This window comes from Aedes albopictus, chromosome 3 (assembly GCF_035046485.1).
Source record: "Aedes albopictus strain Foshan chromosome 3, AalbF5, whole genome shotgun sequence".
In the NCBI taxonomy this organism is placed as follows: domain Eukaryota; kingdom Metazoa; phylum Arthropoda; class Insecta; order Diptera; family Culicidae; genus Aedes; species Aedes albopictus.
The window spans coordinates 372,439,902-372,452,683 of record NC_085138.1 but is presented as its reverse complement, the minus strand read 5'-3'; the positions used below and the strand labels follow the sequence as shown (position 1 = coordinate 372,452,683).

Genomic DNA, 12,782 nt, shown 5'->3' with positions numbered 1-12,782 from the left:
TCTTGCCACCTGAATCCATTGTGTCTGCAACGAGGCTCTATGTTGCCAATAAAACGAATGCACCCGTTCCCATTCAAGTGGCCTTTAGGGATAAAAATTCAAAAGATTTAGCACTTTCTCGTAAGAAGGATGTAGGAAAGCTTCTTTCAACCAACATTGATCAGTCTCTTTTGATCAATGGCAAAGCTAGCATTGTAACATTAAGGGATGAATTGACCCCATTGTCCATTGAATTACTTCGGAAAATGCGTGAACATCAGGAGCAGTTAGGAATTAAATATGTTTGGCCAGGAAGAGGAGGAGTAATATTGGTTAAAAGAGATGAAAATTCAAAACCAGAGTCGATTAGAAACAGGGAAGATCTTAATGTATTAATTAATCGTTATACTGCATATTCAAAGCAAACACCATCACCGAAAAGAAAAAAGAATGGCCAAAATTGAATTTTATATATTTCTAATATTTTTGTTTGTATTTTGTTCTTTTTTGTGTATTAAATAAATGTAACAATGTCTGAAACACTAAATATTCTTCACAATCACGTTGATGACTTCAACCAAACTTGTGGGAGAGTAAATGCGAAACTATTACGCGTTTTACAGTGGAATGTCCGAGGAATCAATGACCTCAATAAATTCGATAATGTTCTGCTGACACTTGATCATCTTGTTGTCCCAATTGATGTTATAATCATTGGCGAATCTTGGATTAAAGATGGAAATACAGCTATGTACAACATAAGGGGTTACAACAGCATATTTTCATGTAGGGAAAGTTCGAACGGAGGTTTGGCTGTTTATATACGGGATACAATCGAATTTAAACTTGTAAAAAATGAATGCTTTGAGGGTTTTCATCATATAAATGTTGGATTAATGTTACCTGGTGGTGCCTTAGATGTTCATGGCGTTTACCGTCCCCCGTCATTTGATTTCAATTTGTTTTGTGAAAATTTGGAAAGTTGGTTCAATCAAAATAGTAACAATCGTCCTTGTTTGATCTTTGGAGACGTTAATGTACCAGTTAATATGTCAAATCATAACACCGTCTTGAAATATAAGTATCTTTTGCAATCGTATGGGTATTTGTGTTCTAATACTTTTGCAACGAGACCTGCCAGCTCAAATATCTTGGACCATGTTTTATGCAAAATGGTCGACGCTCATCGGTTGAGTAATCACACCATTCCTGTTGACTTGAGTGATCACAGTCTCATATTATCGGAATTTAAAACACAATTGGAGTTTAACAAGGTACGATTAACGAAAAAAATAATTAATCATGAGCAATTGAGGATAGAGTTTAAAAGGTACATGGAAAATGTTGGGCCGATTAATGATGTTAATACATGTCTGCAAAATATACTTTCGAAGTACAACACAATATTAAATAGCTGTACAAAAACAGTGGCCACGACTGCAAAAATTAAAGGCACCCAATGTCCCTGGATGACGTTTGATCTATGGAATTTAATGAAAATTAAAAACAGCTATTTAAAAAAGTCTCGGCGTGATCCTAACAATATTCGTTTAGTGGAATTACTCAAACATGTGTCAAAAAAGTTGGATTTTGCAAAGAAGCAAGCCAAAAGAAATTATTTTGAAAGACTTTTGAACAACACATCACATTCAAAATTATGGAAAAATGTCAATGCAATACTTGGAAAATCCCAAAGCAAATCACAATTATCCTTGGAAATCGATGGAAATCGCATAACTGACAGTAAAACTATTTGTGAAGCATTCAATGATCATTTCTCTACAATTGGACTTACGCTAGCAGAGAATATTACAAAAACTAATGCAAATCCATTACGTCACATTAATCCCATCTCCAGCTCAATTTTTCTACAGCCATCCACTGTGAATGAAGTTGTTTTACTGATAAATGATTTAAAAACTAGTAAAAGCCCCGGTCCTGATAATCTTACAGCTCAGATGGTTAAAGATAATGTAGCATCCTTTTCACGAATTCTATCTGAATCATTTAATTTGATAATTCAAACAGGAATTTATCCAAACTGCCTCAAACTTGCAAAAGTTATCCCAATATTCAAATCAGGAGATCCCTCTAAACCTGACAATTACCGGCCCATATCAACCCTATCAGTTCTGAATAAAATTTTTGAAAAATTGTTAATTAATCGTATGGTGCATTTCCTTGATATCCACAATATTCTTTATAGCATGCAGTATGGTTTTCGTAGCGGGATACAGTTGCTATAACCGAACTTGTAGACAAAATATTGGAGGAAACTGATTTGAGAAGATATGTGGGCGCATTGTTTTTAGACCTTAAAAAAGCTTTTGACACATTAAATCATGGCATTTTACTTCGTAAATTAGAGCATTACGGAATAAGAGGAGTGGCGAATGATGTGATTCGAAGCTATCTGGAAAATAGAAGTCAACTTGTTTCATATGCTGGAGAAATGAGTTCCTATAGACAAATCAATGTTGGTGTTCCTCAAGGGAGCAATATAGGCCCTTTACTTTTTCTAATATATATCAACGATATTAGTAAATTACATCTCACTGGTGTTCCGAGGTTATTTGCAGATGATACTGCCTTATTTTATCCCAATATCGATCCAAATTTAATCATTGCAAATATGCATTATGATTTACAAGTACTCCAAAACTATTTTTGTGATAACCTTCTCTCATTAAATTTACAAAAAACTAAATATATGATTTTTCGATCACCAAGAAAAACTCTTCCAAATCTTCCAGATTTAGTGATGGATGTTAATGTTATTGAGAGAGTGGACTCATTTAAATATTTAGGCATCCATCTAGATTGTATTTTATCGTGGGACTATCATATTAAGAAATTAGCTGGAAAAATTTCTACAATGTGTGGAATTTTGAAAAGAATTAGTCACTTTGTACCGCGGAAAGTTTTGTTTATGTTCTACTTCGCCCACATCCATTCTCATTTGAATTATTTAATTATAGCTTGGGGCAGAGCCTGTAAATCAATGCTCAAAAAGTTACAAACTTTGCAAAACAGGTGCATTAAAATTATCTACAATTTACCGTGGCTGTTTTCATCAGTCCGGTTATACACTGATTTTCCACATAAAATATTGCCGATACAAGGAATGTGTGATGAACAAACGCTGCTTTTGATCCATAATATGTTACATAATCCTAAAAGTATTCATAATTTAAATATTAATGTTTTACCACGGCTGCACAACACTAGGCAAACGCATAACCTCTCACGATCACGCGTATACTCAAATTTTGGTCAGAAAAGATTTACTTTCATTGGTCCATCTAAATTCAATAACCTACCAAGAGATGTTAAAACAATAACTAATCGATTATTGTTTAAATCAACCATTAAACGCCTTCTTATATCCCAAGTGTCTCGACAGTTAATTTAATATTTCGTTAATCTGTTTACTAATAACATGCTAACCGCCAACAAACAAGTAAGATAGTAAATTTTAAATTTTAAATCATATTCTTAAATTAGTTTAAATGTTTTTCTTGTTCATAATGTGCTTCTTTAAAAGGATACTGCATCCACTAGAAGCACTTTTTTAATTTTTTATTGTTGTTTTGTTCTCTCAAATATTTTATTCATCTTTGGATTTATTTCTCAGCCTTAACTACTTTAGTATAATTTGTTTAATTTTGTAATGTGTTGCCTTGGCTGAGAATTGAGTGTCCACTACCAGGGGGCTCCAATGCGAGCTTTTTGGTGTGGGGGAGAGCGGAGGGTCACTCAAATAAAAAAAAAAAAAAAGATTTCTAGAGGGATTCCTCTATCGTTTTGTATTAAAGTTCTTTAGGATAATTTTAGTGGGATGCATACAGGCCCCAGGAAATTCTCCAGGAATTCGTTCACAATTGTATCTCAGAAATCTTTTAGGAGTTCATCCACGGATTTGTTGAGGAATCCTTCCATGAATTTCTTCAAGGATACCCTCTGCAGCTCCTGCAGAGGTACTCCTTCCGATATTCGTCCTACGATTCAGGAATTGATCCTGAGATTCTGATGATGATTAACCTGGGCTTGTTAGGGGAATATCTGTAAATAAAAAGAAAATCGGGTTAAGTACGGTTCCTTTGAATTCCACTAAGAATTTGCATCCTTTGACAGATACGTATTTCGACCTCAACTGTAAGGTCGTCTTCAGTGTCTTGTACTTGACTCGACTGAGATTCTGTTTTTATCCAATTCGTTCAAGAAGTTATCCATTGATTTTGTCAAGAACTCGTGCAGAGATTCCTCTATGAGTTTTATCCAGGGATGTACCTTTAGAAAGTCCTTCAGGGATTCTTCCAAAAATTTGTTAAGGAATTCAACCGAGAATGCTGACTTTCCTATTCATATCATAGGCAGCATAGCTATTTAAACATGTGAAGTGCACCGGAAGCACCGATCATCCCCAAGTTGAAAAAAAAAACAGGACTGGCAGGATACAAGAAGTTGGTTGGTTCCGTCATACGCTGCTATTTATTTTGAACAGTTCAAAACTCCTATTACACGTGATTGTTTTGTAACATCTGTAAAATGACACAATGGATTTATTACTTTAATAAGCAGTCAATTTGTGCTAGCTATTGTAGGGTTTCTAACAACTTAAGTAGGTATCACAATGAAATGTGTGTGTATTAACTCTGCTCTAAGTACCAAACTGCAGTCTTGTTTCGCTCGCAGTGAAATTGTTATTAATCTTCGGGATCAGTGGTTGTAGTACCACCACCGTCACCACTGGTCCGCTTTGGAGTCGGCAGTGCATCCAAAGCTTGCTTCATCCGCTCGACCAGGTACTTCTCCAGTGCCGCCGGGTGCACCTTCAATTTGTACAGGGTATCGAATCGTAGTGTAACCACTCGCAAACCCAGCCGGCGCAGGTGTCGAATTCGCATGGCTTGCGACCCGATCAGATGCTCTCCGGTGCTGTTGAAGAACTCCGGCAGTAGCACCAGGACGGCAATGTTGATGTTTCGTTCCTTCATGGTGTTCAGAGAGAATATGTTTCCCATACCGCACGGGTGGAAGATGGCATCGACTAGGTAGAGCTCGTGTACGGGAAGGTGTTGCAAAATGGTGAATTTGGTCATGCAATCCGGACCGCCGGCTAGTTTTTGCAGCTCTGGGGTAATGTAGTTCACGACCCGTTTGATTCGTCCGTCGTGGAATAACGTTTTGGCGGAGTGATCCCTGGGAAGTAACGGACCATCATAATCCGCACATTCCAATGTGAGACTGGTATCGAACACCTTGATCAGACTTCGAACTCGATTGAGCCGCTCCGGACGGGTCCGATCGTGGAGCACGTCCAAGAAGTACGGGTTGAAGATTCGATTCACGAACATGAGAGGGTAGCGCTCGAGGCAGACGTAGCTGAACATAATGTCGATTATTTCCATTGGGTGGATTTTGGTGAAGTTGAGATCCAAATACATGTCCAGGGTTTCCCAGAACTTGACGCTGTTCACCGGCTGGTAGTCAAGATAACCGAAGGGACAGATAATCGCTCGCAGATAGCCAGGGTCCAGGTTTTGGTGGTGGGCTATGAAAAATTCGCTGCAACCATTCAGGATGTGAGAGTTTCTCAGACGGAATGCCTGAAATGATAAAGAATGATTAATTAGTCGCTCGAGAATGGGTGTTTTGTTCCATATCGAGACCTTTCTGGTCTGTACTCACCTGACAATGTTTCAGAATAGTAACGATCAAACTATGCGAAACAATCTTGACTCCCTTGTTCTTTACGAATCGCTCGACGGCCCTCTCGATTTGGTTTTCCGAATAGCCCAAATTTGTAAATGATTCCAGTACAGCCTCCAGCTGATCTTCGCTCACGGCATGAATGTTCGTATTCAACCACCGGGCTAGGGTCTGTGTTATCCTGAACGGGGACAGTTTGCAAGTTTCAAGCGATTGCAGCACATCGATCGTGCTGCTGGGGGACATTTGCCACCACACGGATGGAATTCTCCGCTCCAGGACGTTCAGCACTGCCCTCCGGCTTACTTTCAAGTACGGCAAAATGGCAAATACTTTGTGGATGTTCTTATCATCGATCTGCTTCTCCTGGTCGGCCAATCCGCTCCAGAACTTCTCCACCATCTCGTACCGCCGACACTGGGTCAAGCTTTCGATGGCCTCGCAGCACTGTTCGATTTGTAACTTGGTTTCCGAACAACGATAGACCAGTTCATTGCCTAACATGTCGATCGTTTTCGTAAGCTCCATGTAGTTTCTTAGTCCGTCCAGAACCTCCAAAACCGTCTGATTATCTCCTCGGTACACGATGCAGCTTATAATCTTTTCAAATTCCTCTCTGTTCTCCAGATGCTTCAGCTCCAACAAGTTCTCAATTTTCAGAATCTTTTCAATCGCTCGAACGGCAATGTCCGGAGTGAATTCCTTCTCCCCCAGCGCTTCCACAACCAGGCAGACTCCTTGCGCTGTAAGACACTCTTCGATTGTCTTTTTGATTTCATCCTGACTTGCATTGGCATCATCGCTTTCAACTGCGCCATTCGATTCAGAGCTCGCTGCACCACCTTCCAACGGTGGTGGTTGACTATCGATAACCTTGTTCGATATGAACGCTGCAAACTCATCCTCGGCAATCTTCCGCACGACCACCGGAAGTTCCTGAATGTCGCAACCTTGCTGCACCAGAATCGTCGTATTCCGAACGAAGCCTTTACCCCCGTTGTTGTTATTGTTCCCGCCACCACCACCAGCCTGCGAAGAAAACAGGCAAGCCCTGGCGAAGCTCGGCAGAAAGTGCTGCAGACCGGATCCGGTTCGGTAGAACCGCAGCGGGCTCAACATACAGCGGGACATCTTGAGGCAACACACTTCCTGTTAATTTGCTTTCAGATTAGCACATTTCCAGCACATCAATCACGATGAGATGCAGCTTTTTCGACACACTGCAACACTACTTTTCGATTCGCGGTACTAGCCAGCCACTTTTCACATAATCAACAGCAGCACCCTCCACGCTTCACCAACCACCCAGCTGATTGCGAAATCTCGGAAATCTCCCACCGACTCGACAGTCGATCGATAAGCAGGTGGAAAAGGGCGTGCGCTGATTGGTTGCGGTTGCGGTAGCAAAACAAAGAAAGGAAAAACGAAAACAACGCTCGATCCGCAGCGTCGACGACGTTCTGTCATCAGAGTGGGTGGTAAACAAACTAACACAGGGTGGCTCAGTAAAATTTGACCAAGCTTATGAACAAATGGTGGAAAGACACGTAAGTGGGATGGGAAACATGAAACTGAATTTAGATTATAATCTGTGGGAGGTGGTAAAATCCTGTAAAATCGATTTGTGGTTCTCGGAGATCACTAATCTGCAACCAGGGAGATAATCTAACAGTTCCTGAAGAAATCCCGGTATAAATCTCTGAAGAAATATCGCTAGAAACTATCAAAATAATCCCAGAAGTTATCTCTAAAAAAAACCCAGGAAGAAATCTGAGAGGAATCTCTAAAGAAATCCCTAAACCTCTGATGGAAACCAAGGAGAAATTTAGTAAGAATTCCCAGCAGAAAGCTTCAAAAGAATGTCGAGAGAAAATAATGAAGGACTCTCAGAATAGGGAAGAATTCGGAAAGAATTTCAAGATTTATCCTCGAAATAATTCTAGAGGAATCCCTGTTAGAGTATTGACAAGAATTCATAAAGAAATCTTGTGTGTAATCTCCAGGCCCGGATTAAGGATTGTGGGGGGCCGGGGCCCGGCCCCCCCTTAGATCCGGCCCTGGTAATCTCTTTGGGGATTCCAGAAGGCGCAGGATGAGCACCACTGCCCAACTAACATTTTCAGCGCTAGAAGCTTCAGTCATTTGCTTTCTGTTGTGTAACCATCGAGTAAAAGCAGTCAACGCTGAATAAAAGGAAAGCTATAGTCAAATATAAATCATAAGCTAATACACGACTGCAAAACAAGCACCATACAGCTACCAAACTCGGTATCCAGAAATCCATTGCTTGTCACTGGGGCTGCCTTTACTCCACCCTATTCCAACTCCGGGAGATTTCCCGGAAGATGTGAAAACTTGAACACATCGAATAGGAGTCCCCACTAACAAAACAGCTGCTACTATACAGTACAATTCATTATACTGACAAATCCCCAAACCAGCAGCGCTTTGAAGGCCGTTATACGATTTCATTACGGCTAGAAGCTGTAATAAAGAAACTGTTGGTTTACCAACACGGCTTGTCGGATATAAACATTATTGTCAAAACAAACTTCAAGCGGGTTATATAGCTACTACACAAATTCTTTACAGCTATCCATGTATGTGCTGTGAAATTATTTGGGTTGCTTTTATTGCACTTTAATTCAATGCCGGAAGATTTGCCGGAAGATGTGCAAATCGAGTAAAAGTCCCAGCCACTACAACAGCTGCTTTTATACAGTACGTTTTGTAATGTGGCCAAAACACAAAACAGCAGCGCTTCGTAGCCGTTTAAAGAACACTCTTTCAGCTAGAAGCTGTGAAGAAGAATCTGTTGGCGCAACCACACAGCTTGTGCAATGTAAACATTATTGCGTTTGAGTTTCACAAGCTTTTACAGCAAGATGAAGTTGGGTAAGGTTTATTGTGGCACAATTATGAAGCCTTGTCTGGAGTAAAACAAAACGGGCTATTTTCTATGTTATTTATATATAGCAGTGTGGCAGCGAGGACATCATCGGGACCAGTGGATACGGAGATCGGGAGTTCGATTCCAAGTAGCGGCAAGTACTTTAATTATTCAATTTTAAAAGTGATAATTCCAGTTCCACATGTATTGCGTCACGGTATCCATAACCTAATTATATTTAATCGTTTAATTTGGGGATGCCGTAAAACTATAATTTAACAACTGCGAAAAGGCTGAAAAAACGCATTCTCAAGATGTTATTCAGTTAGTGGTTACATAGGAGCCGAGAAAAGAGCTATGACTAGGTGGCATAGAAGCTGATCGCACAGCATGTACAAGCTGATTAAGTTCGCCAGATTCATTGGTATAGGGCTTGCATAGAAGCTTCCGTCCATATGTACAACACAGTAACTCAGCATTAAGCCGTATTAAGGACGCTTTGTTGACGTTTACATTCACAATAAATGTTAGTTGGTAAGTTAAAGTTACTGAGTTTAGTTGCGCCAACTTTTCGATTATTAAAGATAACATCTGGATTAAGCATGATGCACAAGAACTAAAAGAGGAAGGTATTGTTATATACTCGTTTCATGACCCTTTCGATTTAGAGTGCAACTCTAGAATGATTAATGATTTATCTGTCATCTGTCATGTTTCGTGGGGTTTGAGAATAACAAGAATAAGAACAGTTCAAATAGATTCGTGCAGTTAGGTTTGATGTTGAGTAGAGGAAATAAACTAGCTCTCTTGGATTGCTACCGTGAACCTGTAAAGAAGTGGTTTTATTAAATATTGGAGAATATAATAGTGGACGACGAGGTGAAAAGTAGTTCGCGTGTGAAGTTAGAAAGTGTTGCAATTTTTGGCCGAAGTTGGCAAATCTAGTCCGGACGGCAGCGGAGAATCTGGAGAGTTCTGTTTTGCGTCGGATTGAAGCCGGTCGAAAGCGACGCTATACTCGGTTGGTTGAAAGCGCTGGTGTTGAGGTGACATTGCCATCCTCCCAGGTCGATCCGCTCCCTGGTTGAGTGCCAACGCTGAGGTTCCAGAAGATTTAGTGAAGTGATTATCCTGCAAGCGTCCCAGGTCGATCCGCTCCCTGGTTGAGTGCCAACGCTGATGTTCCAGAAGATTTAGTGAAGTGTTTATCCTGCAAGCGTCCCAGGTTGATCCGCTCCCTGGTTGAGTGCCGACGCTGAAGTGAGTTCCCTGCAAGCGTCCCAGGTTGATCCGCTCCCTGGTTGAGTGCTGACGCTGATATTACAGAAGATTCGAAGTAGTGATTACCCCGCTTGCTTCCCAGGTCGATCCGCTCCCTGGTTGAATTCCGTTCGAGATCATCCTGCAGTTCATCCGGTTGGACTGGTCTTTGGCTGAGATCGATTGGACCACTAATTGGCAGGCGTTATCTGCAGCGTCGACTGGTATACATCCTTTGGTGTTCCGGAATCCCAGGAATTGAGCGAAGACGCCATGGGACTAATTGGTTCAATTGATCCATATGTCCAAGGCACTTCTTTTTCGCATTATGTGGAACAAATGGAATTCATTTTTTCGAGTAACGATATAGTAGAGGGCAAGAAAAAGGATATATTTCTGAGTTTGTGTGGTGTAACGGTCTTTCAGGAACTAAAACGACTTTATCCTGCAACGGATTTAAAAACGGTTTCTTACGCGGATATAATTAAAAAACTGAAAGAGCGATATGACAAAGTGGAATCGGATATAGTGATGCGGTATAAATTCAGGTGTAGGGTTCAAGGACCAAATGAGACGAATGAAAACTTTTTGTTAGATGTTAAATTATTAGCAGAAACGTGTGATTTCGGGGAATTCAGAGATTCGGCAATAAGGGACCAATTAGTGTATGGAGTTTATGATAAAGATTTGCAGCAGAAACTTTTAGATGAAGAGAAATTAACTTTGAAAATAGCAGAGAGAATTTTGAAGACTAAAGAAGTTGCGGCAAAAAGCTCACAGGCGATAAATAGAAGCAGTGGTGTTCATTCAGTATCGGTAAGGCAAAGATTAGGATGGAAGGATTCGACCGATAATAGAAGGGTTTATGGAGGAAGAGATGGAGAAAGAAAAGGAAGAGAACGGTCCAGATACGACGATAGGCGGTCTACATATCATCATGGGAGTTACAGATCTAGGTCACGATCACAGACAAAAGGACGATACTCAAATTTTATTTGTCATTATTGCAACGCAAGAGGTCATATTCAGAAAAATTGTTATAAATTTTTAAATCAACAAAAGCATGCAGTTCAATTCGTAGGTGAAACTTCTAGCGTGGAGGATCCCCATGAGTATTTTAAGAGATTGAGGAAGGATTACGATAGCGACGCAGACTCAGATCGCCATCGGAGCCCATCTCCTAACGGCCCACAGGGGGCAGATAAAGCTCACAAAAACGAATGAACCAAGGCGAAATGTTTCGCTTCATGTTGGAGGAAGGAAGAGAGCACCGAAGAGGAAGTTTGTTCATTCGGAGGATGAGGAACCGTTTTGTGGATTCGACGAGCCTATTGGACCGCCACCCTCGAGATCGGAATTACATCCGGGAGCACTGCTAGCGTTTTCCGGACGTGCTTCGCCAAGCATCTCTAAATCACCTGCCACACTACGACGATCCAACAGGAAGAAGCAAAAATCACAGCATGATGAATTCATATATTATTAAGAGATATATTCTGAATTACTCAAAGTATGTATTTTGAAGTGAAAGTGATAATAGCAAAATAAGTTAAAGTTACTGAGTTTAGTTGCGCCAACTTTTCGATTATTAAAGATAACATCTGGATTAAGCATGATGCACAAGAACTAAAAGAGGAAGGTATTGTTATATACTCGTTTCATGACCCTTTCGATTTAGAGTGCAACTCTAGAATGATTAATGATTTATCTGTCATCTGTCATGTTTCGTGGGGTTTGAGAATAACAAGAATAAGAACAGTTCAAATAGATTCGTGCAGTTAGGTTTGATGTTGAGTAGAGGAAATAAACTAGCTCTCTTGGATTGCTACCGTGAACCTGTAAAGAAGTGGTTTTATTAAATATTGGAGAATATAATAGTTGGGTGATCTACGTCATGATAAGTGCAACTCGTTTGATTGCTGAATATGCTCTGTACACTCAGCGAAAAAAACTAGCGAAATTCATCGAAATACCTTATGAAAATTTGCTATAACTAATTCTTATGGATGGCATAAGAATACCTTATGAAAATTGATCGTGCTTGCTATGACAAATTTCATAAGATAGACTTATGAAAATAACAAAAAATTCTCAAAAGGATGCAGACTGGATTCGATCCATGAACGTCGGGATCACCGAGCCCGAGTTTTATCCACACGGCTACCGACGCTTGAGAATACCATGTTGCTCAACATGAATAAAAGCCAAGCTGTGAGACGATTTTACGTCATTTAAAGGCCGTTTCATAAGTTGGGCCTTATGGAAATCTTAAGGTTATTTGGCTGAGTGTAGTCCTCCTCCTCCCTTCTTCTTAGCGTAACGTTCCAACTGGGACTAAACCTTATCAGCTGAGTGTTCTATGAGCTTTTTCACAGTTATTAACTGAGATCTTTCTCTGCCAATGACCAGTTTGCATGCGTGTATCGTGTGGCAGACACGAAGATACTCTATTGTCAAGGAAGTTGAGGAAATTTCCATAACGACAAAATTCTGGACCGATCGGGAACATGATCATGCTGAATACCCATCCCTTTACAGCTGTGGCTAGGAACCATGAGCCATTTTACGAAGTGACAACAATGTTGATGATTAGGGTCTTGTACCATTTGGACAGGTGTACCTATTTTGGGCACTTGCCACTATAACTAAGTCAATTCCAAACCGATTGATCTGAATTTTTGTATAGAGTTAGACATTATACGAGCCTAACTCTATACTAAAATTCAATTCAACCGGTTTGAAATTGACTTAGTTATAGCGACAAATGCCCAAAGTAGGTACACCTGCCCAAATGGTACAAGAGCCTATATTGATTCAAAATTCATTCATGAAATCGGCTCGTAAAATGGACTATTGCAGTGTCAGAGCCAAATTTATACTTTATTGACGTAGGATTACGTCTTTAATTTTGTCGACATCCTCGAACAATAACCAAAACTTC

General features: G+C 40.2%; 3 protein-coding genes across 9 annotated transcripts in view; 2 read left to right on the top strand and 1 right to left on the bottom strand.

Moving 5' to 3' along the window:
- Positions 1 to 12,782, top strand: part of LOC109432273 (xaa-Pro dipeptidase) — a 757,159-nt gene that overhangs the window by 743,155 nt on the left and 1,222 nt on the right. The gene's annotated exons all lie outside the window — the stretch shown is intronic.
- Positions 4,452 to 7,012, bottom strand: LOC115267799 (FAST kinase domain-containing protein 3, mitochondrial). The gene is made up of 2 exons (XM_029875121.2): positions 5,671 to 7,012; positions 4,452 to 5,588 (listed from the first exon to the last, which is right to left on the bottom strand). Exons 1-2 carry the CDS (start codon positions 6,820 to 6,822, stop codon positions 4,686 to 4,688), a joined length of 2,055 nt encoding a protein of 684 aa, XP_029730981.2. The 5' UTR covers positions 6,823 to 7,012; the 3' UTR covers positions 4,452 to 4,685.
- On the top strand, positions 8,548 to 12,773 carry LOC134289597 (uncharacterized). 3 transcript variants are annotated; one of them, XM_062855656.1, is made up of 2 exons: positions 8,548 to 9,806; positions 9,866 to 12,773. In XM_062855656.1, the coding sequence occupies exon 2, from the start codon at positions 10,115 to 10,117 to the stop codon at positions 11,063 to 11,065; it is 951 nt and encodes a 316-aa protein (XP_062711640.1). In that variant the 5' UTR covers positions 8,548 to 9,806; positions 9,866 to 10,114; the 3' UTR covers positions 11,066 to 12,773. The 3 variants fall into 3 exon arrangements, with proteins under 3 accessions (XP_062711640.1, XP_062711641.1, XP_062711639.1); XM_062855657.1 differs by having other exon boundaries at positions 8,549 to 9,727; XM_062855655.1 differs by having other exon boundaries at positions 8,550 to 9,841; positions 9,945 to 12,773.

What these genes read in the sequence shown, in the direction of transcription:
- LOC115267799 (XM_029875121.2), bottom strand. Translation starts at nt 6,822, where the DNA reads ATGTCCCGCTGTATGTTGAGCCCGCTGCGGTTCTACCGAACCGGATCC. An exon ending in CTATTCTGAAACATTGTCAG is followed by an intron (nt 5,589 to 5,670) that starts GTGAGTACAGAC and finishes TTATCATTTCAG; the next exon opens with GCATTCCGTCTGAGAAACTC.
- LOC134289597 (XM_062855656.1), top strand. Translation starts at nt 10,115, where the DNA reads ATGGGACTAATTGGTTCAATTGATCCATATGTCCAAGGCACTTCTTTT.